General features: G+C 34.5%; 6 protein-coding genes across 10 annotated transcripts; all 6 read right to left on the bottom strand.

The window, feature by feature from the left end:
* LOC104702946 (calmodulin-binding protein 60 E-like) lies at positions 22–4,643 on the bottom strand. Of its 5 annotated transcripts, XM_019228190.1 has the most exons (6): positions 4,283–4,643; positions 3,771–3,861; positions 3,458–3,533; positions 3,290–3,348; positions 3,139–3,212; positions 22–509 (listed from the first exon to the last, which is right to left on the bottom strand). In XM_019228190.1, the coding sequence occupies exons 1-6, from the start codon at positions 4,374–4,376 to the stop codon at positions 61–63; spliced, it is 843 nt and encodes a 280-aa protein (XP_019083735.1). In that variant the 5' UTR covers positions 4,377–4,643; the 3' UTR covers positions 22–60. The 5 variants fall into 5 exon arrangements, with proteins under 5 accessions (XP_019083735.1, XP_010417181.1, XP_010417182.1 ...); XM_010418879.2 differs by lacking the exons at positions 3,139–3,212; positions 3,290–3,348; positions 3,458–3,533; positions 3,771–3,861; positions 4,283–4,643 and adding exons at positions 661–719; positions 829–904; positions 1,142–1,484; positions 1,654–2,009 and having other exon boundaries at positions 22–583; XM_010418880.2 differs by lacking the exons at positions 3,139–3,212; positions 3,290–3,348; positions 3,458–3,533; positions 3,771–3,861; positions 4,283–4,643 and adding exons at positions 661–719; positions 829–904; positions 1,142–1,287; positions 1,654–2,009 and having other exon boundaries at positions 22–583.
* Positions 2,031–3,020, bottom strand: LOC109125706. Its single transcript, XM_019228197.1, has 2 exons — positions 2,829–3,020; positions 2,031–2,614 (listed from the first exon to the last, which is right to left on the bottom strand). The coding sequence occupies exons 1-2, from the start codon at positions 2,992–2,994 to the stop codon at positions 2,313–2,315; spliced, it is 468 nt and encodes a 155-aa protein (XP_019083742.1). The 5' UTR covers positions 2,995–3,020; the 3' UTR covers positions 2,031–2,312.
* LOC104702948 lies at positions 4,660–6,066 on the bottom strand. Its single transcript, XM_010418881.1, has 3 exons — positions 5,740–6,066; positions 5,458–5,481; positions 4,660–5,243 (listed from the first exon to the last, which is right to left on the bottom strand). The coding sequence occupies exons 1-3, from the start codon at positions 5,936–5,938 to the stop codon at positions 4,942–4,944; spliced, it is 525 nt and encodes a 174-aa protein (XP_010417183.1). The 5' UTR covers positions 5,939–6,066; the 3' UTR covers positions 4,660–4,941.
* Positions 7,528–8,986, bottom strand: LOC104702945. The gene is made up of 3 exons (XM_010418875.2): positions 8,660–8,986; positions 8,378–8,401; positions 7,528–8,163 (listed from the first exon to the last, which is right to left on the bottom strand). Exons 1-3 carry the CDS (start codon positions 8,856–8,858, stop codon positions 7,862–7,864), a joined length of 525 nt encoding a protein of 174 aa, XP_010417177.1. The 5' UTR covers positions 8,859–8,986; the 3' UTR covers positions 7,528–7,861.
* Positions 11,941–16,463, bottom strand: LOC104705002 (lysosomal Pro-X carboxypeptidase-like). Its single transcript, XM_019228176.1, has 11 exons — positions 15,618–16,463; positions 15,337–15,517; positions 15,095–15,228; positions 14,909–15,021; positions 14,701–14,824; positions 14,464–14,619; positions 14,217–14,369; positions 14,053–14,132; positions 13,918–13,967; positions 13,711–13,824; positions 11,941–12,195 (listed from the first exon to the last, which is right to left on the bottom strand). Exons 1-11 carry the CDS (start codon positions 15,978–15,980, stop codon positions 12,176–12,178), a joined length of 1,488 nt encoding a protein of 495 aa, XP_019083721.1. The 5' UTR covers positions 15,981–16,463; the 3' UTR covers positions 11,941–12,175.
* LOC104705001 (lysosomal Pro-X carboxypeptidase-like) lies at positions 16,599–18,999 on the bottom strand. Its single transcript, XM_019228183.1, has 8 exons — positions 18,168–18,999; positions 17,887–18,067; positions 17,645–17,778; positions 17,459–17,571; positions 17,251–17,374; positions 17,014–17,169; positions 16,767–16,919; positions 16,599–16,682 (listed from the first exon to the last, which is right to left on the bottom strand). Exons 1-8 carry the CDS (start codon positions 18,528–18,530, stop codon positions 16,599–16,601), a joined length of 1,308 nt encoding a protein of 435 aa, XP_019083728.1. The 5' UTR covers positions 18,531–18,999.

The following is a 25,246-nucleotide window of genomic DNA, read 5'->3' as shown; positions in this document are numbered from 1 at the left end:
TAAAGAAAATGAACATTTACAGATGACAGACACAAGTCAGTATTAAGAACTCTCTACTTGTCAACACAATAAAAGGTAAAACTCACGTTCTCCTCTATGATCTTTGACAGCAAATGGTTCTGTTTTGGCTTCACGAATGAGAAAGCTATCACCATACCCTGGGGCCGGCTTAACACCCAGCCTAAACTTTCTACTCCTTATCCAGCTGGAGTTGTCGGTAAAAGTAAGTTCTCCTAAACTTCCCACACCTTCCTTAATCATCACCTGTGTGTCACCGGTTAAGATTGGGCGTTTCCCTTCTCGCTCTTTCACTTCAAAGCTTTCAAAGTGCTCTCTCGTCCAGTCCTCATCATCTTCATCATTGAAGTCTCCTTCTAACACTACAACATTCAGCTTTGAAGCTGACTCTTCTCCTGTTTGGACTACATTTCCTGTGTTTGCATCTATAAGAACCACATGAATTGCCGAGCCTCGCTCTCCCTCGACTTTCCCACCTGTGAATAAGTGAGGAGGCATTCGTGTCCTAAAGTGAAGTTGCAGGTTTCTTCCATCACGGTCTTGGATCCTCTTTGGTTCAGGTGACCTGGAGATTTTATGTTGGTTTAGCCAGAAACTCAAACATTGAAGTGACCACTGAACCTTGATAACTGGAGACAATACCTCGATGTTAACTTTGTATTTCCCAACCTTGATAAGGCTCGTTCCACCTCTTCACTAACCTGTTTGTTTGCCCACACCATACCAAGTTTACAACTCCACAAGCATCTCACAATTTACTCTAAAAGCAATAATAGACATGTCTAGAAAGAGAGTAGAATAAAAACTTACAATTTTGCGAAACAATGGCTCTAAAGACGAGCAAAGCCTCTGCAAACTATCTACCTTGACAGCTTCCACAATAACACTGTAAATTTGTTTTTTCCATATGACTTATGAGAAAATCAACAAAGTAGCAAGCGAAACGAGAGGTTCGGAAACGTAACAACAAAATTTTGAGACCTTACAAAAGAACATCTTACAACAGAGGTAAATCACAACTCAGAAAGAGTAAAGAACTCGAAAATGAAGCAGGTTCGTCTTTAATAGTTGTGATGTTTAACCATTGTACTGGAAAATGACAGAAAACTCTTAAGGAAGTTACCTTGCCAAAGCAGGCACTTTCTGTCTCTTTGATTCTGGCAACTTGTCTGTATCCTCTTGACTGCACTCGTATCCTCGCTTGTTCATGGAACCTTCCATTTAAGAAAAAAAGAATTTGCGATCTCTGTGTCCAGAAATATACAAAAACTATTCCAAAGTTAGAAAAAAACAGCAGAAGTCCACGAAGGAAGCTTCAGAGAAGAACACAAAAGAAACATAACACACATAAATAAGTTGAATATAGAACAAATAGCCTCAAGGTATAGATAGACTTTGGACAACCCACATGGGTCTAGACGGTTTGCAGAAGTCACTGAACCGAGATCTGTTCTTTAATGGTAGATCTAAAGCGTTGATAAAAAAAAAACTTGAAGGAATCTGTCCATGTGAGCATTAGAATAATGCAAGGAGAAAATTATTAATGGCTGACACTAAAATAAAAAATCATATAAACTGAAAAAAGCAGCTGTTTTTGTGCATGAATGAATATTGAAAGTTGGTGCTGCGTAATACCTGGAGCGATCATATGCTGCATTATGTCAACCCTTTTTTGACTTGTCCAGTTTTGTCTCTTTCTCTGCTCTTGTCCCTCTTCACAGACTATCATGTTTCTTAAGCATCTGAAAGTCTTTGTTAGTCTTAACAAATATGAAACATAGATTACAAGTGACTCTTGCTTGACACACTTATGCTTAGGCCATGCTTATACGCATCCAACATTAGCTGCAGTACAAAGCCTCTTAAAAAATCAAATCAGTCTTGCTGTGTCAATCAGATGCAAATCTCAACAAACACATAAACCAAGTTTTAAAAGATCATAAATATATATTATTTCTGCTTTGGCTGATGAGAAAATGATGGTTGGTTTTGCCAATGAACATGAACAATAAAATACAGAAGTCGGTGACTTCTCTCGCCCAATGTGACTGGACAAAAATATATCTGAAGAAAAGTCAATACAAGCCAACTCTTTCTTTAGCTATATTCGGATCCAAGAGAAAAACAAAAAAAAATGCTACATATATAAAGAACATGGGAGATAAAAACATTGCCTTGAGAATTAAGCGATTCCCATGTTCACATGAGCTGTATGCGGAAGAGGAAATCTAGTTTGCTTCCATCGAGAAGCTCTTCAGGGTAGACTGAGAAGAAGTCACTAAACAGTGGATTACTTACTCACCTTCCCAACCTAATTGCCGAGCTCTCCGCTCCCACAACAAAGTGATCTTTCGCTCTTTGAGCAGCAATGCTTGAGCTCTCTCCCTAGCTGATTCGCAAATTTCCGTGGCAGCGTTGCACTTCTCAGCCTCCTTTTGGTACTGTGAAGCAACTCTTTTTGCTTCACCAAGTGTAACATGCATGTGACGACTATGCTCGTCTGCAACTGCTTCTTGCAGCTTCAACTCTTCCGTGAGTAGATCCACAAACTGCTTCTCCATCTCTTGTTTGAGCTCTAGATCATCGCTTCCACAACCTGATACACAACATGAGTCAATATTCAATTCCAACAGCCAAAAGAGGAATAGTTGCATTGGTTACTGATTCACCATATTCCTATGTTTTCAAATGATTCCAATTAGGGTCTTCATTGAGAAACCATCAGAGAGGCATTCTCATTAATATTAATTCAGTAGAGACACAACTATACTAGAGAAACAGAAGAAACAAGCTTGGGAACGAAATCTAACCTGTAATAGAGAGGTTTGCAAGCCCTGCAAAAAGAATACAACAAAAAGAATGGAACTTTATTAGTAAATGAGACTCTTTATGGCTTATACAATGAAAGATCAAATGTAAAAGCCGTAGCTTTATTGAAAGATTCATCACAAATGGTTCTGAGTACGATCTAAGCATTTCCAGAAAATAGAAAGATTTATATAATAAGAACTAAAAGTCTCGTAATTTATGAACCAAAATTTGAAAACCCAGATATGCTAAATGTCCAATCAGAATGAGAGAGGTANTCTCCCTCGACTTTCCCACCTGTGAATAAGTGAGGAGGCATTCGTGTCCTAAAGTGAAGTTGCAGGTTTCTTCCATCACGGTCTTGGATCCTCTTTGGTTCAGGTGACCTGGAGATTTTATGTTGGTTTAGCCAGAAACTCAAACATTGAAGTGACCACTGAACCTTGATAACTGGAGACAATACCTCGATGTTAACTTTGTATTTCCCAACCTTGATAAGGCTCGTTCCACCTCTTCACTAACCTGTTTGTTTGCCCACACCATACCAAGTTTACAACTCCACAAGCATCTCACAATTTACTCTAAAAGCAATAATAGACATGTCTAGAAAGAGAGTAGAATAAAAACTTACAATTTTGCGAAACAATGGCTCTAAAGACGAGCAAAGCCTCTGCAAACTATCTACCTTGACAGCTTCCACAATAACACTGTAAATTTGTTTTTTCCATATGACTTATGAGAAAATCAACAAAGTAGCAAGCGAAACGAGAGGTTCGGAAACGTAACAACAAAATTTTGAGACCTTACAAAAGAACATCTTACAACAGAGGTAAATCACAACTCAGAAAGAGTAAAGAACTCGAAAATGAAGCAGGTTCGTCTTTAATAGTTGTGATGTTTAACCATTGTACTGGAAAATGACAGAAAACTCTTAAGGAAGTTACCTTGCCAAAGCAGGCACTTTCTGTCTCTTTGATTCTGGCAACTTGTCTGTATCCTCTTGACTGCACTCGTATCCTCGCTTGTTCATGGAACCTTCCATTTAAGAAAAAAAGAATTTGCGATCTCTGTGTCCAGAAATATACAAAAACTATTCCAAAGTTAGAAAAAAACAGCAGAAGTCCACGAAGGAAGCTTCAGAGAAGAACACAAAAGAAACATAACACACATAAATAAGTTGAATATAGAACAAATAGCCTCAAGGTATAGATAGACTTTGGACAACCCACATGGGTCTAGACGGTTTGCAGAAGTCACTGAACCGAGATCTGTTCTTTAATGGTAGATCTAAAGCGTTGATAAAAAAAAAACTTGAAGGAATCTGTCCATGTGAGCATTAGAATAATGCAAGGAGAAAATTATTAATGGCTGACACTAAAATAAAAAATCATATAAACTGAAAAAAGCAGCTGTTTTTGTGCATGAATGAATATTGAAAGTTGGTGCTGCGTAATACCTGGAGCGATCATATGCTGCATTATGTCAACCCTTTTTTGACTTGTCCAGTTTTGTCTCTTTCTCTGCTCTTGTCCCTCTTCACAGACTATCATGTTTCTTAAGCATCTGAAAGTCTTTGTTAGTCTTAACAAATATGAAACATAGATTACAAGTGACTCTTGCTTGACACACTTATGCTTAGGCCATGCTTATACGCATCCAACATTAGCTGCAGTACAAAGCCTCTTAAAAAATCAAATCAGTCTTGCTGTGTCAATCAGATGCAAATCTCAACAAACACATAAACCAAGTTTTAAAAGATCATAAATATATATTATTTCTGCTTTGGCTGATGAGAAAATGATGGTTGGTTTTGCCAATGAACATGAACAATAAAATACAGAAGTCGGTGACTTCTCTCGCCCAATGTGACTGGACAAAAATATATCTGAAGAAAAGTCAATACAAGCCAACTCTTTCTTTAGCTATATTCGGATCCAAGAGAAAAACAAAAAAAAATGCTACATATATAAAGAACATGGGAGATAAAAACATTGCCTTGAGAATTAAGCGATTCCCATGTTCACATGAGCTGTATGCGGAAGAGGAAATCTAGTTTGCTTCCATCGAGAAGCTCTTCAGGGTAGACTGAGAAGAAGTCACTAAACAGTGGATTACTTACTCACCTTCCCAACCTAATTGCCGAGCTCTCCGCTCCCACAACAAAGTGATCTTTCGCTCTTTGAGCAGCAATGCTTGAGCTCTCTCCCTAGCTGATTCGCAAATTTCCGTGGCAGCGTTGCACTTCTCAGCCTCCTTTTGGTACTGTGAAGCAACTCTTTTTGCTTCACCAAGTGTAACATGCATGTGACGACTATGCTCGTCTGCAACTGCTTCTTGCAGCTTCAACTCTTCCGTGAGTAGATCCACAAACTGCTTCTCCATCTCTTGTTTGAGCTCTAGATCATCGCTTCCACAACCTGATACACAACATGAGTCAATATTCAATTCCAACAGCCAAAAGAGGAATAGTTGCATTGGTTACTGATTCACCATATTCCTATGTTTTCAAATGATTCCAATTAGGGTCTTCATTGAGAAACCATCAGAGAGGCATTCTCATTAATATTAATTCAGTAGAGACACAACTATACTAGAGAAACAGAAGAAACAAGCTTGGGAACGAAATCTAACCTGTAATAGAGAGGTTTGCAAGCCCTGCAAAAAGAATACAACAAAAAGAATGGAACTTTATTAGTAAATGAGACTCTTTATGGCTTATACAATGAAAGATCAAATGTAAAAGCCGTAGCTTTATTGAAAGATTCATCACAAATGGTTCTGAGTACGATCTAAGCATTTCCAGAAAATAGAAAGATTTATATAATAAGAACTAAAAGTCTCGTAATTTATGAACCAAAATTTGAAAACCCAGATATGCTAAATGTCCAATCAGAATGAGAGAGGTAACAGTACCTGGAGCAATCTCGAGGAGAGACAAAGGAGGAGGACAATCGCAGATCTCACAGGGAGGACAAATGGAGTTGTTGCTACGAGCAGATCCAACGAAACCCTTTTTCAATTTCCAGTAAAGAGCAGGTCCACATACGATTATAGCTGAAACCACCGAGAATATCACTAGACATCTCATGCAATTCCCAGACCTCCGTGCCATTGCTCAGATCGTTTCACAGTCAATAGTAGCCAACTAAAACTAGCCATAGTATGAAAAGAAAAAAAGAAAAAAGAAAAAAAAAATCCTGTTTCAGTGTTCAACAAAGCTGAGTGGTCATCCAGCCTAACGCCTAGAACCTTTAACAATTTTTAGCCGGTTTAAGCATTTATAATATAAAACATCTTATTATATAAAGTTTAGTTCTGAAAGTTAGTAACTCACCAGATCGTGAGACGACTTTGATTTATGATCATTAAAACTAACACGTGATTTTGACACGTCTCAAATTACTAATTTGAAATTTTGACATATGTAAAAGTTAATATTTAATATGAGATTTAAGATTATGACAAAAAAAAATTGTTTTAAACAATATTAATAATATGAAAGGATAATTATAAAAAATTTAAGCAGTTTTGTAAAATAATTATAAGAAGATTATATATATATAATTCATAAAATTCAAAATTATAAAAAATTAATATTTTAATTTTTAGTTATTAATTCTTTAAAAAATAGAAAAGTGATTAAGGAAAATATACAGAAAATTATTAATTCTAATAAATGTAAAGTACTCACTTCTATATAAACATAGATCTCTCATATTATTCATCTAACAAAATAATTTATTCAAAAATATTGCTTTCAACTATTTTCTATTGGTGAAATTTTTTTAAATGGGAAGGCAAATTTTCTTTATTTTTTAAAACCAAAGTATACTACTACTTTCTCCCTTTTCAGTTTGGAATAGGTAAGATTAATATGTTGACCCAAAAAAATGAAAGATTAATATTTGCATCTTCTTTTTCTAATACTGTATTTTAAAATTTATTGTAGTAGTTTTAGATTGTTTTATTTAATTTTTATTTTCATCTTTGAGTTATTTGAGATTCATATATTACCTTGTTTATAATTTTCTATTATTTCTTTAATTATGTCAAATTAATTTTCTTTAAATTTTTCAACTTTGATTGGTTGGTCATAGACATTTTTTTTTGTGCAAACATAATTGTTACCATTCGTTCAATCTCAAAAGGAGATAAAGAGGAAAATGTCATCAGCCTAATGGTTGGATAAAATAGACTAAGATTGGAAAAACATTAATCATTGTTGATAGATCTATAGGAGCTTGGAGACCGAGCCTACATCATGGTGTATCAAAGAAACTTGCATGAATATATCGAGAAATTTAATATTAGTTAGATTGGAAACAAAAGCTCACAACAAACATAGATAGATTAGAAAAACATTAATCATTGTTGATAGATCTATAGGAGCTTGGAGACCGAGCCTACATCATGGTGTGTCAAAGAAACTTGCATGAATACGTCNTCTTGTCCCTCTTCACAGACTATCATGTTTCTTAAGCATCTGAAAGTCTTTGTTAGTCTTAACAAATATGAAACATAGATTACAAGTGACTCTTGCTTGACACACTTATGCTTAGGCCATGCTTATACGCATCCAACATTAGCTGCAGTACAAAGCCTCTTAAAAAATCAAATCAGTCTTGCTGTGTCAATCAGATGCAAATCTCAACAAACACATAAACCAAGTTTTAAAAGATCATAAATATATATTATTTCTGCTTTGGCTGATGAGAAAATGATGGTTGGTTTTGCCAATGAACATGAACAATAAAATACAGAAGTCGGTGACTTCTCTCGCCCAATGTGACTGGACAAAAATATATCTGAAGAAAAGTCAATACAAGCCAACTCTTTCTTTAGCTATATTCGGATCCAAGAGAAAAACAAAAAAAAATGCTACATATATAAAGAACATGGGAGATAAAAACATTGCCTTGAGAATTAAGCGATTCCCATGTTCACATGAGCTGTATGCGGAAGAGGAAATCTAGTTTGCTTCCATCGAGAAGCTCTTCAGGGTAGACTGAGAAGAAGTCACTAAACAGTGGATTACTTACTCACCTTCCCAACCTAATTGCCGAGCTCTCCGCTCCCACAACAAAGTGATCTTTCGCTCTTTGAGCAGCAATGCTTGAGCTCTCTCCCTAGCTGATTCGCAAATTTCCGTGGCAGCGTTGCACTTCTCAGCCTCCTTTTGGTACTGTGAAGCAACTCTTTTTGCTTCACCAAGTGTAACATGCATGTGACGACTATGCTCGTCTGCAACTGCTTCTTGCAGCTTCAACTCTTCCGTGAGTAGATCCACAAACTGCTTCTCCATCTCTTGTTTGAGCTCTAGATCATCGCTTCCACAACCTGATACACAACATGAGTCAATATTCAATTCCAACAGCCAAAAGAGGAATAGTTGCATTGGTTACTGATTCACCATATTCCTATGTTTTCAAATGATTCCAATTAGGGTCTTCATTGAGAAACCATCAGAGAGGCATTCTCATTAATATTAATTCAGTAGAGACACAACTATACTAGAGAAACAGAAGAAACAAGCTTGGGAACGAAATCTAACCTGTAATAGAGAGGTTTGCAAGCCCTGCAAAAAGAATACAACAAAAAGAATGGAACTTTATTAGTAAATGAGACTCTTTATGGCTTATACAATGAAAGATCAAATGTAAAAGCCGTAGCTTTATTGAAAGATTCATCACAAATGGTTCTGAGTACGATCTAAGCATTTCCAGAAAATAGAAAGATTTATATAATAAGAACTAAAAGTCTCGTAATTTATGAACCAAAATTTGAAAACCCAGATATGCTAAATGTCCAATCAGAATGAGAGAGGTAACAGTACCTGGAGCAATCTCGAGGAGAGACAAAGGAGGAGGACAATCGCAGATCTCACAGGGAGGACAAATGGAGTTGTTGCTACGAGCAGATCCAACGAAACCCTTTTTCAATTTCCAGTAAAGAGCAGGTCCACATACGATTATAGCTGAAACCACCGAGAATATCACTAGACATCTCATGCAATTCCCAGACCTCCGTGCCATTGCTCAGATCGTTTCACAGTCAATAGTAGCCAACTAAAACTAGCCATAGTATGAAAAGAAAAAAAGAAAAAAGAAAAAAAAAATCCTGTTTCAGTGTTCAACAAAGCTGAGTGGTCATCCAGCCTAACGCCTAGAACCTTTAACAATTTTTAGCCGGTTTAAGCATTTATAATATAAAACATCTTATTATATAAAGTTTAGTTCTGAAAGTTAGTAACTCACCAGATCGTGAGACGACTTTGATTTATGATCATTAAAACTAACACGTGATTTTGACACGTCTCAAATTACTAATTTGAAATTTTGACATATGTAAAAGTTAATATTTAATATGAGATTTAAGATTATGACAAAAAAAAATTGTTTTAAACAATATTAATAATATGAAAGGATAATTATAAAAAATTTAAGCAGTTTTGTAAAATAATTATAAGAAGATTATATATATATAATTCATAAAATTCAAAATTATAAAAAATTAATATTTTAATTTTTAGTTATTAATTCTTTAAAAAATAGAAAAGTGATTAAGGAAAATATACAGAAAATTATTAATTCTAATAAATGTAAAGTACTCACTTCTATATAAACATAGATCTCTCATATTATTCATCTAACAAAATAATTTATTCAAAAATATTGCTTTCAACTATTTTCTATTGGTGAAATTTTTTTAAATGGGAAGGCAAATTTTCTTTATTTTTTAAAACCAAAGTATACTACTACTTTCTCCCTTTTCAGTTTGGAATAGGTAAGATTAATATGTTGACCCAAAAAAATGAAAGATTAATATTTGCATCTTCTTTTTCTAATACTGTATTTTAAAATTTATTGTAGTAGTTTTAGATTGTTTTATTTAATTTTTATTTTCATCTTTGAGTTATTTGAGATTCATATATTACCTTGTTTATAATTTTCTATTATTTCTTTAATTATGTCAAATTAATTTTCTTTAAATTTTTCAACTTTGATTGGTTGGTCATAGACATTTTTTTTTGTGCAAACATAATTGTTACCATTCGTTCAATCTCAAAAGGAGATAAAGAGGAAAATGTCATCAGCCTAATGGTTGGATAAAATAGACTAAGATTGGAAAAACATTAATCATTGTTGATAGATCTATAGGAGCTTGGAGACCGAGCCTACATCATGGTGTATCAAAGAAACTTGCATGAATATATCGAGAAATTTAATATTAGTTAGATTGGAAACAAAAGCTCACAACAAACATAGATAGATTAGAAAAACATTAATCATTGTTGATAGATCTATAGGAGCTTGGAGACCGAGCCTACATCATGGTGTGTCAAAGAAACTTGCATGAATACGTCGAGAAATTTAATATTAGTTACTATCAAAAGATTTTGTGACGTTGGAAAATGGTCTTTACTTTCAATGGTTACGGGAGCAAGTCACTTTAAGATAGTTAAAAGACGTGAATATGTTCTCTCCACACAGGAGGAAGGTAGATCCGAGATTCTCTCTATGGTGCAGGAGGTTGGACACAAGGTTATCTCCCCAAAAGAGGAAGGTGTGGGAGGTTGGACGCAAGGTTATTTCTCCAAGGGAGGAAGGCAGAGCGAAAGTTCTCTCCATGGTGGAGGAGGTTGGAAGCAAGGTTCTCTCCATAAGAGAGGAGGGCAGAACTGAAGTTCTCTTCATGGTTAGTCATACACTATTGTGATGTAATTTATTTTTCATTCAAAATATTTTTTGAGCCAACAGTTTTAATGATTAAAAAAACTATGTAAAAGTGAAAGTAAAGAGACATCTAATATTTGGCTTAATTTGTTCATATAGACATTTTCTAGGTGGTGATAAATAATATATTTGTAACATACATTATATCTAGGTGTAAAAAATACATTTTTAATGATAACATAAATAAAATATTTAATTTGTATATGGATATATATAAATCAGTGTGTTATAGCAAAAAAAATATATAAATAATGTACAATAAATTTTAATATACTTTTATTAAATTTATTTTTTTTTACAAAATTTTAAATCCGTATATTGGACGGATCCTTATCTAGTTATATATATGACATTATATATAAAATTAGGTAAAAATATATGTTAAAAAAATATAAATTATTATCATAAACTAAAATTAGAAAAATGCATTTATTTAATTTAGATTAATAATATGTGAACATTTATAATTATGTATATGAATATATAACTTAAAATTTTAAATGTATACAGTTAAAAATTAGAAATATATATTAAAATAATATTATGTAATTTTAGGTGGTCCAAACGGTCGTCTAAGTGTCTGCTGAACGCTTAGCGTCTAGACGGCGCCTAAACGGCCGCCTAGACCACTTTCTTGAACACATGTCCTAGGGAAAGAAAATAAATCTCATGAACATGTCGTTACAGCTATTTGCTAATTGCTATTGTACCCTTTTAATTCCATAATATTTTCAAGCTTAGCATTTATTGTATCTACGAGCTTACCCCATAACTTTCACTAATTACGAAGTTGCCAAAGAACTGTGGGTAATTACGAAATTTCACCATATCTTTTGTTAATTACGAAATGGTCCCACATATTTGGCTTATAGAGAAAATGCTCCACAAGTTCTTACAAAAATATGCAATGAATTTCAGTAAATCCGAATAGGATTAGGCAAAATTACATATTCCCCGCTGCTCAATATATGTTACTTGTCTCGTACTCGTTCCGCCAAAACAAGTATTTGTGGTAAACTAGATGTTTCAAATGTGTATCTTTATCTTTATCACTTTTTCCTCAGTGTAATTAGTGATTTTCAGCTTTTAACTAATGAATTTTCAATATTTATTTATTAATATTTGTTTGAAATCTATTAATTTAAACTACTCAATTAAAAATTAAATGCATTATGTTATCTATTCAGAGTATTACGATTTTAACCATTCAATTTCGTATAAATAAAGACTTATTATCAGACTTCCTTTGTAAGATTCAATATGAAAAATAAATTTTGATGATTCAAAGGAAGTCTGATATTAGTGATAGAAGTATGATATTGATGAGAGTTATATCGTCAAGCGATTTCAGCAGTTACAAAATCGCCCACATCTTTCGGTATTTACGAAATTGTCTCACATCTTTCGTCATTTATGAGATATCCTTACATGTTTCGACAAATAACGAAACTGCCTCACATCTTTTTGTAACTACATGAAGCTGTCCACATCTTTCAATGACACAAGTGTAACTTTTACTTTGTTACAAGCATAACAAAACACAGTACACAAAATGTCTTTATTTGCTGATTTAGTGCAATAAACCTTTTCTTTGGCTTCTATTACTCTTTTATTTACTAATTTTCTTCTCTCAAATCTCTGTAATACTCACTGATCCATTTCTCTATAATGGCAACCTCTTGTGTCCTCTGCTCTTTCAGCCACTCCGGGTCACCTTTTGTAGCAGCCCTCAGATCTGCATGGTGAGCTCCTGTTTCACACAAAACAATGTCAGGTTTCAGTTTTTTCGCACAACATGTATATGGCTAACTTCCCCAACATTCATTAACATAACAAAAGTTACCTTTCTTGGTCACAAGCGCGACGATGCTGCTTGAAATGTTCTTCAGAACTCTGAAATTAGATGTTAAAACCGATCTGTTCAGATACCACATAAAAATAATGTTCTACACAGATTGAGATGAGAAGTACTACTTACCCTCCACGGCTCCAAGGATCCTGCAATCCATTGGAGAATATGATGTTGCTTCCAAATCTCTTCAATACTGTCTCTATCCTCTGCAAAAGATGACCAAAAGAGCTGATATTGAATCTCATAGCTAAAGAAACTGATCCAATGTAAGGAAAGAAAAAAAGACTGACCATTCCACCAAATTCGGTTGTGATCCAATGGGGTCGAGGCTTGACTCCATATCTACTCATGCACTGTTCTTCGAATGCCTCATAGTCATTTTCGTACGGAGGGAGCATGCTCTGGTTCGAGCAACTCATTGGCATCACCATCTCTGTGCACGCCTGTTTCCATTCAATAATCATACTGTGTCATTTTTAGTCTCATAACATAAATCAGTTCTTGTTCTAGAGTCTGATATCCTATCTATGAGATTACCTGATATTGCCATCCATCGAGTCCATGATCATCAGTTTGTTGTTCCATCTCAAAACATTTTTCTGATCCCGAATAGTTGTAGTATAAGCTTGCAGCAGCAAAGGCACGGTCAAGATTACTAGATCCTCGAGGGAACCCGTCGACGATCTTACACATCTGATGCAAAACGAATCCAAATTTTGGTTGGAAAAAAAGAAAATACTCAGATGGCATACTTTGGCGTAATGAATATCTCACCTGCTCCACGGGATAACCAGGCAGTGGCGCCATGAAATTAGCTGCAGTTGGATAATTAACCATGGCTGTATAAACAAATGCTCCACTTAACCAATTGCTGGCTGAATATATAGAATGAAGGCCTCTACAATACAAGCAAAACAGATACGGTTAAGCTTTTCTTTAAAGAGCTTAAAGAAAAGAGATAAGCTTTAAAGCATAATTTTACTTGCAAGTTCGGAACTTTTTGCTGAGTTCTTGCAAGCCATTTTTCTTATTTGTGACTGCATCTAGCTCTTCCCAGCTTTTCTTGATGACTTTGAAACAATTAATACTGGCATCCTGCTCGTTACAAAAGTCCGTTATAATGTCACTTTAATATGGAAAATAGCCGGAAACAGGAGCATACAATTACCTTGAAATCCTGAGAAACGGCGTCATAGAAGCTCGTCAATGGCACAATTTTATCAAAATGAAGTATTGGAGAGGAAGACGCCAATGCACCGATTGCTATATGGGGATACTTGAGCCTGAACNCTCTCAAATCTCTGTAATACTCACTGATCCATTTCTCTATAATGGCAACCTCTTGTGTCCTCTGCTCTTTCAGCCACTCCGGGTCACCTTTTGTAGCAGCCCTCAGATCTGCATGGTGAGCTCCTGTTTCACACAAAACAATGTCAGGTTTCAGTTTTTTCGCACAACATGTATATGGCTAACTTCCCCAACATTCATTAACATAACAAAAGTTACCTTTCTTGGTCACAAGCGCGACGATGCTGCTTGAAATGTTCTTCAGAACTCTGAAATTAGATGTTAAAACCGATCTGTTCAGATACCACATAAAAATAATGTTCTACACAGATTGAGATGAGAAGTACTACTTACCCTCCACGGCTCCAAGGATCCTGCAATCCATTGGAGAATATGATGTTGCTTCCAAATCTCTTCAATACTGTCTCTATCCTCTGCAAAAGATGACCAAAAGAGCTGATATTGAATCTCATAGCTAAAGAAACTGATCCAATGTAAGGAAAGAAAAAAAGACTGACCATTCCACCAAATTCGGTTGTGATCCAATGGGGTCGAGGCTTGACTCCATATCTACTCATGCACTGTTCTTCGAATGCCTCATAGTCATTTTCGTACGGAGGGAGCATGCTCTGGTTCGAGCAACTCATTGGCATCACCATCTCTGTGCACGCCTGTTTCCATTCAATAATCATACTGTGTCATTTTTAGTCTCATAACATAAATCAGTTCTTGTTCTAGAGTCTGATATCCTATCTATGAGATTACCTGATATTGCCATCCATCGAGTCCATGATCATCAGTTTGTTGTTCCATCTCAAAACATTTTTCTGATCCCGAATAGTTGTAGTATAAGCTTGCAGCAGCAAAGGCACGGTCAAGATTACTAGATCCTCGAGGGAACCCGTCGACGATCTTACACATCTGATGCAAAACGAATCCAAATTTTGGTTGGAAAAAAAGAAAATACTCAGATGGCATACTTTGGCGTAATGAATATCTCACCTGCTCCACGGGATAACCAGGCAGTGGCGCCATGAAATTAGCTGCAGTTGGATAATTAACCATGGCTGTATAAACAAATGCTCCACTTAACCAATTGCTGGCTGAATATATAGAATGAAGGCCTCTACAATACAAGCAAAACAGATACGGTTAAGCTTTTCTTTAAAGAGCTTAAAGAAAAGAGATAAGCTTTAAAGCATAATTTTACTTGCAAGTTCGGAACTTTTTGCTGAGTTCTTGCAAGCCATTTTTCTTATTTGTGACTGCATCTAGCTCTTCCCAGCTTTTCTTGATGACTTTGAAACAATTAATACTGGCATCCTGCTCGTTACAAAAGTCCGTTATAATGTCACTTTAATATGGAAAATAGCCGGAAACAGGAGCATACAATTACCTTGAAATCCTGAGAAACGGCGTCATAGAAGCTCGTCAATGGCACAATTTTATCAAAATGAAGTATTGGAGAGGAAGACGCCAATGCACCGATTGCTATATGGGGATACTTGAGCCTGAACCATGCTGCAAGCACTGTCTCAAGACATGACACACAACAAAACATAGTTTAAGAGAAATGATTAGTAATAATGAAGTACTATCAATTGATTATTCCACTGAAAATGGTGGGTGTGAGCTTACTTCCACCATAAGAGCCACCAAAGACAACCACAGGCGATGCCTCGGACGATAGATTCTGCTTCAAGCTTCTTATCAGGATCGCAAAATCAGCCAACGCTTGCTGAGAGTTTAGGTAACCCAATGTCTCAGCCGACTTATGTGACTTCTTCCCAATTGGCGTTGATTCTCCATAGAACCGGTGCTACAACAATATGAAACAAACAGACAAAACATCATTATAAACATCTTGAGTCTCATTCTACAAACTAGAGATAAGATTACATGGTTTCTGAAACTCATACTTCAATGAAAACAAGAAGAGCCCGGAACTTGGGAGCAATATCGGACATGAAACCAGTGTTTGAAGCAAACCAGTCGATGTCTCCTTCATTTCCGGTGTAGACAAAGATGGGGCCACCTTTGCGCCAGAAACGGCTGTTGATGAGGTACTTCTGGTGGAAGACTTTATAGCTCTCAGGTGTGAAACTGAAGTGGTCAAGATTCTGAGGGAAGTAACGAGTCTCAAAAGGTAACTCCGGCTTTGACTTGGAGGTCTTCTTCTTTTGTCTTAGAGAAGAAAGATGGTGGAAACCTCCTGGTGAGTAAGTTGCTTCTGCAACAACAGAGAAGAACAGTAAAACAAGACACAACAAACAAGTAGACATTTTCTCTCTCTCTCAAAATAATAGCAACTCAAATACACGCAAGGAGGCAAAAGAAGGAGTGGGTTTTGGTCTTATGCTACCAAAATTAGTTTTGCATCCGTCAAACTTTTGTTTTCCCAAGTAAACTCTTTTGGAGCTTGTGAAGTGAAAACGTGAGTTGCATCAGAAAAAGGTTTTGTCCTTTTTCAGAACTTGTGATGATTCTGCCTCTCCATCTCTGTCAACTCTCAAGCATGATGCTGACACAGAAAAAGAGTAACAATCAATCGAAGTCGAACTAACACACAAGTGGCCGTATGGTCCAAACAAAGCTAAGCTCCATCTCCAAGAAAACAAACTTAGTTTAAAATCCAGTTGGTTTCTTCTCCCAAAACAAAAAAAGTTCCAACTGAGAATACCAATGAGATAGAAAAGAAGCAACTTTCTTATCTTAGAATAGTTTCCAATAAGAGTTCTCAAATTAATAAAGATCTCATCAGTACCAATAATTGCACACAACAGAAACTACNGATGCTGCTTGAAATGTTCTTCAGAACTCTGAAATTAGATGTTAAAACCGATCTGTTCAGATACCACATAAAAATAATGTTCTACACAGATTGAGATGAGAAGTACTACTTACCCTCCACGGCTCCAAGGATCCTGCAATCCATTGGAGAATATGATGTTGCTTCCAAATCTCTTCAATACTGTCTCTATCCTCTGCAAAAGATGACCAAAAGAGCTGATATTGAATCTCATAGCTAAAGAAACTGATCCAATGTAAGGAAAGAAAAAAAGACTGACCATTCCACCAAATTCGGTTGTGATCCAATGGGGTCGAGGCTTGACTCCATATCTACTCATGCACTGTTCTTCGAATGCCTCATAGTCATTTTCGTACGGAGGGAGCATGCTCTGGTTCGAGCAACTCATTGGCATCACCATCTCTGTGCACGCCTGTTTCCATTCAATAATCATACTGTGTCATTTTTAGTCTCATAACATAAATCAGTTCTTGTTCTAGAGTCTGATATCCTATCTATGAGATTACCTGATATTGCCATCCATCGAGTCCATGATCATCAGTTTGTTGTTCCATCTCAAAACATTTTTCTGATCCCGAATAGTTGTAGTATAAGCTTGCAGCAGCAAAGGCACGGTCAAGATTACTAGATCCTCGAGGGAACCCGTCGACGATCTTACACATCTGATGCAAAACGAATCCAAATTTTGGTTGGAAAAAAAGAAAATACTCAGATGGCATACTTTGGCGTAATGAATATCTCACCTGCTCCACGGGATAACCAGGCAGTGGCGCCATGAAATTAGCTGCAGTTGGATAATTAACCATGGCTGTATAAACAAATGCTCCACTTAACCAATTGCTGGCTGAATATATAGAATGAAGGCCTCTACAATACAAGCAAAACAGATACGGTTAAGCTTTTCTTTAAAGAGCTTAAAGAAAAGAGATAAGCTTTAAAGCATAATTTTACTTGCAAGTTCGGAACTTTTTGCTGAGTTCTTGCAAGCCATTTTTCTTATTTGTGACTGCATCTAGCTCTTCCCAGCTTTTCTTGATGACTTTGAAACAATTAATACTGGCATCCTGCTCGTTACAAAAGTCCGTTATAATGTCACTTTAATATGGAAAATAGCCGGAAACAGGAGCATACAATTACCTTGAAATCCTGAGAAACGGCGTCATAGAAGCTCGTCAATGGCACAATTTTATCAAAATGAAGTATTGGAGAGGAAGACGCCAATGCACCGATTGCTATATGGGGATACTTGAGCCTGAACCATGCTGCAAGCACTGTCTCAAGACATGACACACAACAAAACATAGTTTAAGAGAAATGATTAGTAATAATGAAGTACTATCAATTGATTATTCCACTGAAAATGGTGGGTGTGAGCTTACTTCCACCATAAGAGCCACCAAAGACAACCACAGGCGATGCCTCGGACGATAGATTCTGCTTCAAGCTTCTTATCAGGATCGCAAAATCAGCCAACGCTTGCTGAGAGTTTAGGTAACCCAATGTCTCAGCCGACTTATGTGACTTCTTCCCAATTGGCGTTGATTCTCCATAGAACCGGTGCTACAACAATATGAAACAAACAGACAAAACATCATTATAAACATCTTGAGTCTCATTCTACAAACTAGAGATAAGATTACATGGTTTCTGAAACTCATACTTCAATGAAAACAAGAAGAGCCCGGAACTTGGGAGCAATATCGGACATGAAACCAGTGTTTGAAGCAAACCAGTCGATGTCTCCTTCATTTCCGGTGTAGACAAAGATGGGGCCACCTTTGCGCCAGAAACGGCAGTTGATGAGGTACTTCTGGTGGAAGACTTTATAGCTCTCAGGTGTGAAACTGAAGTGGTCAAGATTCTGAGGGAAGTAACGAGTCTCAAAAGGTAACTCCGGCTTTGACTTGGAGGTCTTCTTCTTTTGTCTTAGAGAAGAAAGATGGTGGAAACCTCCTGGTGAGTAAGTTGCTTCTGCAACAACAGAGAAGAACAGTAAAACAAGACACAACAAACAAGTAGACATTTTCTCTCTCTCTCAAAATAATAGCAACTCAAATACACGCAAGGAGGCAAAAGAAGGAGTGGGTTTTGGTCTTATGCTACCAAAATTGGTTTTGCATCCGTCAAACTTTTGTTTTCCCAAGTAAACTCTTTTGGAGCTTGTGAAGTGAAAACGTGAGTTGCATCAGAAAAAGGTTTTGTCCTTTTTCAGAACTTGTGATGATTCTGCCTCTCCATCTCTGTCAACTCTCAAGCATGATGCTGACACAGAAAAAGAGTAACAATCAATCGAAGTCGAACTAACACACAAGTGGCCGTATGGTCCAAACAAAGCTAAGCTCCATCTCCAAGAAAACAAACTTAGTTTAAAATCCAGTTGGTTTCTTCTCCCAAAACAAAAAAAGTTCCAACTGAGAATACCAATGAGATAGAAAAGAAGCAACTTTCTTATCTTAGAATAGTTTCCAATAAGAGTTCTCAAATTAATAAAGATCTCATCAGTACCAATAATTGCACACAACAGAAACTACGAAGACTAAACTGGTTTATTTGGAATAATCCCACCACAAAAGTCACAATCTTGATCAAAAACAAGATACAACTCCACATCAGTTTGTTGCTGTCACAAACTTAGAGAAAGCTGAATTGAGAACCACAAAGGCACAAACTTTATTCCCAAAGTTGACATCTTTCATAATTGTTTCTTCGATTCTTTAAATGGTTTAGGCCCACAATTAACTTTTTCCTAACAAAACACTTGATGTATTCTACATAGCTTTAAGCCTGTAACTAATAAACCATTTAGAGGGTAATAGCTAAGAATGACAAGTTTTCAACATGTTCAAAGCCTAGTACTCTTCTTAGATCCTGGTGCTGCTTTAAGATCTATCTAATTCATTACTCAAACTATGATTCTTCTACAAATTACGCAATTGAACAAAAGTTTACAGTTTAAACAAATGAAACATTTCAGTTTTCTTGAGCAAATCATTGTATGATGTGAAATGGCATCATCACAGATCTCTCTTTAGTGGGTACCAATTTGTAGCCACGCCAAGAAACAGAGTGACCTCAGTGTCTGGTCAACTGACGTAGAACGTATCATCATCATAATATCCCCAAAGAAGAAGAAGACACCAAACAGGGAAAATGATAATAAGAGGTTGTAAAAGCGCTCAAGTGGATCATCATCGCGCGTGTGTGGCTCAATCGATCAGGTTTTTGTAATCATTGGCTCCGCTTCCACCGGAAGGTGACGACGGCGAGACCAGTGGCACTTCCGGGAGCAAAGCCTCATACTTAAACTAATGAGTGAACAGAGCCGATTCTGAGACTCTGCTCCGCAACCACATAAGCATAGCCACGAAAATTAGGGTTAAGTAACCCGTGACAAAACCGGGATAGACCTGAAATACCCTGAATTAACTGTAACAAACCGGAATAAAGCTGAATTAACCTGAATAAATCGGATTAACCGCAATTAACCGATTGACCGACTAAACGGAATTCGATTTAACCGGAATTAACTCGGCATTGGTTTATACACCAGAGATAGAGACTGATGCAACGGAGTTTTAACAGTGCCTTCAGTATGCCTCTTATGTAATTCTCAGGATGAGTAGAGAAAGCACTTGTTCTTTGATTGTGTTTATGCTGCAAAGGTTTGGTTTTATGCTTATTCTTTGGTCCATGTCTCTCCTCCAAACTTGTTTGAAGACGGATTGAGACAGTTGAAGAATCCTAACCGAGACAAGAATGTGACATTGATTCTTCGATTAGCCTTTCAAACTTCAATGTATGTCATCTCGAAAGAAAAGAACTCAAGACTGCACAATGCAGCCTCTAGACCAGCCCTAATTGTGAAGATACAAAAACATTCTAAGAGGTGTCATTGGATCCGACATTGAGAGCTCGAAGATCACGTCGTCTTCAAGGAGTTTCAGTGTTAGGCTCATGGTTTTGGCATCTTTAAGAATTAATGTGCTCTATTGTAATATTTTTCTAGTTGAAGGTGTTACTCATCATTATGGGAATGGGAGGCACTGGAGTTTGAGCGCTCCCAAGTTTATGGGGATTAATGGAAGGTATTACTGTTATAAAAAAAATTAGCAAGTGTTGAAAACTTGAAATAGCTCGTCTCCGTGTAAGGGATTTTTACAAAAAAAAATACCATTTTCTAAGATTTTCTAAGACTATTTTTGTTAAAATCTTATGGATTTGCTATTTGTAACATTTAAAAATGTTTATATTTATAATTTTTTTAAAACTCTAAAAGCAAATGGAACCTACTAAACCCAAACACAACGGGTCAAACATATATTGTAGTTTTGTAGTCTAAAAATAGCAAATCTATATTCGACAAAAAAAAATAGCAAATCTATAAGATTTTAGATTAAATGTCATCACGAAAAATAGCAAATTCATAAATAATTTCAGATATAATATATATATATATATATTGATTTTTTATTATTAAAATAAATGGTTTACTAATTGATGTATTAGTATTAGACTATTAGTATTTAGAATGCCCAAATAACAAATAACAAACAGAGGAGAAGAAGATATACAGTTGGAGAAGCAAATTAACAGGTTTATAGACAAATTTATACGACGGGGCCTGCCGATAGAGACGAGTGGATAAAGATAGTGCAAGCCCATGATTATTACTTCGTTTTTGTATATACATGATAATGAACATGACATGTCAATGACTCATTCCGGCAAAAACAAGAAAGAAGAAAACTTTTTTTTTTTCATTTTTTGTTCCTAGAGAAGAAGGATGTATGAATGCATTTGTAGGGACTACTAGTTTCATAATTTCTTACCGTTAAATAAAGACTGAACCGGCCAAATATATATGAGGATGAAGATTCATCTCTTAATACAAATGAATTTTTTGTCTGCATTGATTGTTAGGTATAGTTTTCAACTTACTAATATATACCCCAACTTAGTTTCATTTAACGAGTTTTTGAAAAAATCGACATATTTCTTACATCAATGCATCAAATCTAGTCCACCTAATTAACAATAGATTTTTTATTTTTTTACGATAGTCACACACAAAATAAACTAAAGACAAGGCTATGGTTTGTTCGCAAGATTAATGGAAGATTGATTGATTGACACCCATTTGGTGGGGATCTTGATGTTATGGTATATATGGTTTTTGTGGTCCTATATGAATTGATCACTTTGCAAGTTTCTTTTCTTTTTTTCGTCCTTTATCCGAACTCTTGTGGTTCCTCGATCTTCTTAACTACCAAGAATAATATGCGATGAGATTTAGCATCCGCTTTTCTTCCCATCTCTNTTTTTTTTTTTTTTTTTTTGTGTTTCTTAAAGAAAAAGATGTATGAATGAATTTGTAGGGACTACTAGTTTCATAATTTGTTACCGTTAAATAAAAACTGCACCGAATAAATATGAGGATGAAGGTTCATCTTGTAATACAAATGAATATTTGGTCTGCTTTGATGATTAGGTATAGTTTTCAACTTACTAATATATACCCCAACTTAGTTTCATTTAACGAGTTTTTTAGAAAATCGACATATTTCTTACATCAATGCATCAAATCTAGTGCACCTAACAATAGATTTTTATTTTTTTACGATAGTCACTCACAAAATACACTAAAGATTTCCAAGGCTATGGTTTGTTCGCAAGATTAATGGAAGATTGATTGATTGATACCCATTTGGTGGGGATCTTGATGTTATGGTATGGTTTTTGTGGTCCTATATGAATTAATCACTTTGCAAGTTTCTTTAATTTTTTTTCGTCCTTTATCCGAACTCTTGTGGTTCCTCGATCTTCTTAACTACCAAGAATAATATGTGATGAGAGTTAGCATCCACTTTTCTTCCCATCTCTTCACCTACTCAATTTCCTATGACTTAGCTTTTCGGTGAAATATATTCTACGTTATAACCAATGAATATAGTTGTTCTAGATCCTTTACAAAATTTGTGTGGCCGTTGGTTTCAAAATTTTATGACATGTACTCAATTTGGTAGAAAGATATTACTACAGTGAGAGCTCTTATCTCATTTCCATTCGACGTTTCTCAAGTTTTGACAAATACTATCACATCTTCGAATACAATATGGTTATAATTTCTATTACAGCCACCAAAATAACTTCTGGTGGAATATAACTTTTGTTTTTATCAATAGGATGTGTGAAAATTAATACTGTACTGTAACTCTGTAAGATCTAATCAAGAGTTAACATGCATTCCAAAATATTCAAATCACAAAAATAAGAATGTTTTATTAAGAAAAAAAAGAAAAAAAAATCTTATCGTCTTTTGTTATCCCCAAGGAAGATAACGAACTCTATGTACAAATTAAAGCTTCCCACTCACAACTGTCGTTTTAATTTTCGATAACTTTGTATAAATGAATTGTATCGTATAGGATAATAAAATGTAGGGGTTGAGTCTTAAATGACATAATGTCCATATGCTTTTTCATTACTAGCATTATTTAATATACTAGATTAAAACCTGTGCTAGAGCACGGACTGAAATTCATTTTATTTATATTATAATTTTATATAAAATATAATTTATGTGATTGTTTTTAAAAAAAATTTCAGATAAAACATTATGAAATAAAATCATATGCTAAATATGATGGTTTGAAAAAAGATATCTATTTTGTAAGTTTTATATTGTTAATGATTCTAGATAAGTATCCGTGCTATAATATTGGTTAAATTTTATTTTATACAAAATTTTGTATATTTTCGATTTTAAAATAAAATTTAATGTGGTGTATTAGATTATATATGTGAAGTTATTACAACAATGTATATTTCATCATGACTTGAATGTCATTATAAGACATAATTTTGTAAATTTGAATTTAAATATTCAAATTTTGACTCGTTACTCAATAAATTTTTTAATTCAATAGATATTATTTATAAAGAATAATATTACTAAAGCTTGAATATTTTATAGATTGAATCATTTATATTTGTTTTTAAAAATTCAACTTATGGTATATCCGGAAATAAAACTATTTTTTAATTATAAGAAATAATATGATAATTTATTTGTTTCACAAAATAGACTCATATATAAAAATGAGAAGTGAAGTATAATGATAATTAACAAATTAATATGTTAAGTTAGATATTAAATTTTTTTATTTGATGAATAATTTAATAAAGAAAATTAATATGGTAAGTTAGATGATATGATTCTTTAGAATATTTTCTTTAAGATTTTCGGTATAACCAATTAATCTATCATTAATGTATAATATATTTGTAACTAACTTATTAAAATTATATAATCTACAAAAAACAATGCTGTGTACTTCCGTTTTATTATAAAGGAGATTTATTGGACATATTCAGTTTTTTATTACTTCATAAAAATAAATATTTTTGATGAAAATTTACGTAAAAATAATATGATATGATAGTGATGAAAATTAAAAATTGTCACGACAACAGAATAAATTAGAGAAAAAACAACACGTGTAAGGCCTTGAACCAAGATATCAAGTTTAGTTTAGTAGTTCCAAAACCGCACTTGGCTTTATTCAATTTCATTGTCTACCGTAGTTGCGTGGCACGTAGAAACTTCTTTTGTTTTTTTTGGGTTTCATTGGTAATCCGTTACTCATAGTGTTGTGGTTAAAAGTATACCGTTTTAACTAATATCATAAAAAAACAAAAGAAGTAATGGTATGATTATGAAGTAATATGATAGCAATGAAGTATATGATACCATTGGTATCGAAGACGGCACCACCGTTTATCTTCTTTTCTAAATTATTTTTAGTCATTATGTTATCGTTTATTAAATTATATCCTTAATCGAATCTATTGTGTATTTTTATGAAAAACAACTGACGTTTATATGATTAGAATATTAAATTGAATTTGATAGCTGATAGCTTTGAGTGAATATGGCTTATATTTTATCGAGATTTTTTCTATGCAAAATCACAAAATTAGTGTCGTACTCGTATATATGAAAGTAAATAGTGCATTCCATATTTGACACTTAATCACTACCTACTCGAAAGTAAATAATGCATTTATACGTCACATATAATTTAAATCATACTATTTTATCTATATTATTATTTTTGAAGTATATTTTGGTTTATGCTCTTGAAGTTTTTCTTAATTACTTTGTTTTATTTACAACATTAATCCCTATTAATTTCTTAAAATAATATTTCGTAGAAACTCAATTAATGGAACTATTTAAAACGACATAATTTAATACGTTTATTGCCATGAATATCTTCACAACATCTATTAACCCCTACAGATTTTCCTAAAATAACATTTCGTAGAAAACCAATTAATGGATCTATTTAAACCAACCTAATTTTAAACGTTTATAATACAAAGGTTGAAAACATATATACATTTCGATTTTTCCAAAAACAACTCTACGCATTAAATTTTTAATCCCATAAAAATCTTCAAACATATTTTAATAGATCTTTAGAGACTGTATGATCTATTAAATTTAAATAACACAGCCGAGTTTGAGTAACAGATGATTACAATCGCAATAATTATTATAACGTTAATAAAGTTCATAAAAACGAGAACCCAACTTTAGAAACTCAATAATAAGGTATATTTAAATTTAACATCAAGAAAAACATTTAATATAATATATACTGTGTTAAGAAACTGAATATTATTCTGCGATAATGTTATCAACTCAAATAAGAAAATACTAAAATCTCTCTTTTA

This window comes from Camelina sativa, chromosome 7, assembly GCF_000633955.1.
Source record: "Camelina sativa cultivar DH55 chromosome 7, Cs, whole genome shotgun sequence".
In the NCBI taxonomy this organism is placed as follows: Eukaryota; Viridiplantae; Streptophyta; class Magnoliopsida; order Brassicales; family Brassicaceae; genus Camelina; species Camelina sativa.
This window is presented reverse-complemented; position numbering and strand designations above follow the sequence as displayed.

Excerpts from the sequence above, each read along its gene's own strand:
- LOC109125706 (XM_019228197.1), bottom strand. The coding sequence starts at position 2,994 with ATGCTTAGATCGTACTCAGAACCATTTGTGATGAATCTTTCAATAAAG. Across the intron at positions 2,615-2,828 it reads TGCAAACCTCTCTATTACAG|GTTGTGGAAGCGATGATCTA; the intron begins GTTAGATTTCGT and ends GTTGTGTATCAG.
- LOC104702946 (XM_019228190.1), bottom strand. The coding sequence starts at position 4,376 with ATGATAGTCTGTGAAGAGGGACAAGAGCAGAGAAAGAGACAAAACTGG. Across the intron at positions 3,349-3,457 it reads AGCCATTGTTTCGCAAAATT|GTTAGTGAAGAGGTGGAACG; the intron begins GTAAGTTTTTAT and ends GCAAACAAACAG. Across the intron at positions 3,213-3,289 it reads AATACAAAGTTAACATCGAG|GTCACCTGAACCAAAGAGGA; the intron begins GTATTGTCTCCA and ends TAAAATCTCCAG.
- LOC104702948 (XM_010418881.1), bottom strand. The coding sequence starts at position 5,938 with ATGGCACGGAGGTCTGGGAATTGCATGAGATGTCTAGTGATATTCTCG. Across the intron at positions 5,482-5,739 it reads TCTCCTCGAGATTGCTCCAG|GGCTTGCAAACCTCTCTATT; the intron begins GTACTGTTACCT and ends TTCTTTTTGCAG. Across the intron at positions 5,244-5,457 it reads TGCAAACCTCTCTATTACAG|GTTGTGGAAGCGATGATCTA; the intron begins GTTAGATTTCGT and ends GTTGTGTATCAG.
- LOC104702945 (XM_010418875.2), bottom strand. The coding sequence starts at position 8,858 with ATGGCACGGAGGTCTGGGAATTGCATGAGATGTCTAGTGATATTCTCG. Across the intron at positions 8,402-8,659 it reads TCTCCTCGAGATTGCTCCAG|GGCTTGCAAACCTCTCTATT; the intron begins GTACTGTTACCT and ends TTCTTTTTGCAG. Across the intron at positions 8,164-8,377 it reads TGCAAACCTCTCTATTACAG|GTTGTGGAAGCGATGATCTA; the intron begins GTTAGATTTCGT and ends GTTGTGTATCAG.
- LOC104705002 (XM_019228176.1), bottom strand. The coding sequence starts at position 15,980 with ATGTCTACTTGTTTGTTGTGTCTTGTTTTACTGTTCTTCTCTGTTGTT. Across the intron at positions 14,620-14,700 it reads CTGGTTATCCCGTGGAGCAG|ATGTGTAAGATCGTCGACGG; the intron begins GTGAGATATTCA and ends GTTTTGCATCAG. Across the intron at positions 13,968-14,052 it reads GATCCTTGGAGCCGTGGAGG|AGTTCTGAAGAACATTTCAA; the intron begins GTAAGTAGTACT and ends ATCTAATTTCAG.
- LOC104705001 (XM_019228183.1), bottom strand. The coding sequence starts at position 18,530 with ATGTCTACTTGTTTGTTGTGTCTTGTTTTACTGTTCTTCTCTGTTGTT. Across the intron at positions 17,779-17,886 it reads TGGTGGCTCTTATGGTGGAA|TGCTTGCAGCATGGTTCAGG; the intron begins GTAAGCTCACAC and ends GTCTTGAGACAG. Across the intron at positions 17,170-17,250 it reads CTGGTTATCCCGTGGAGCAG|ATGTGTAAGATCGTCGACGG; the intron begins GTGAGATATTCA and ends GTTTTGCATCAG.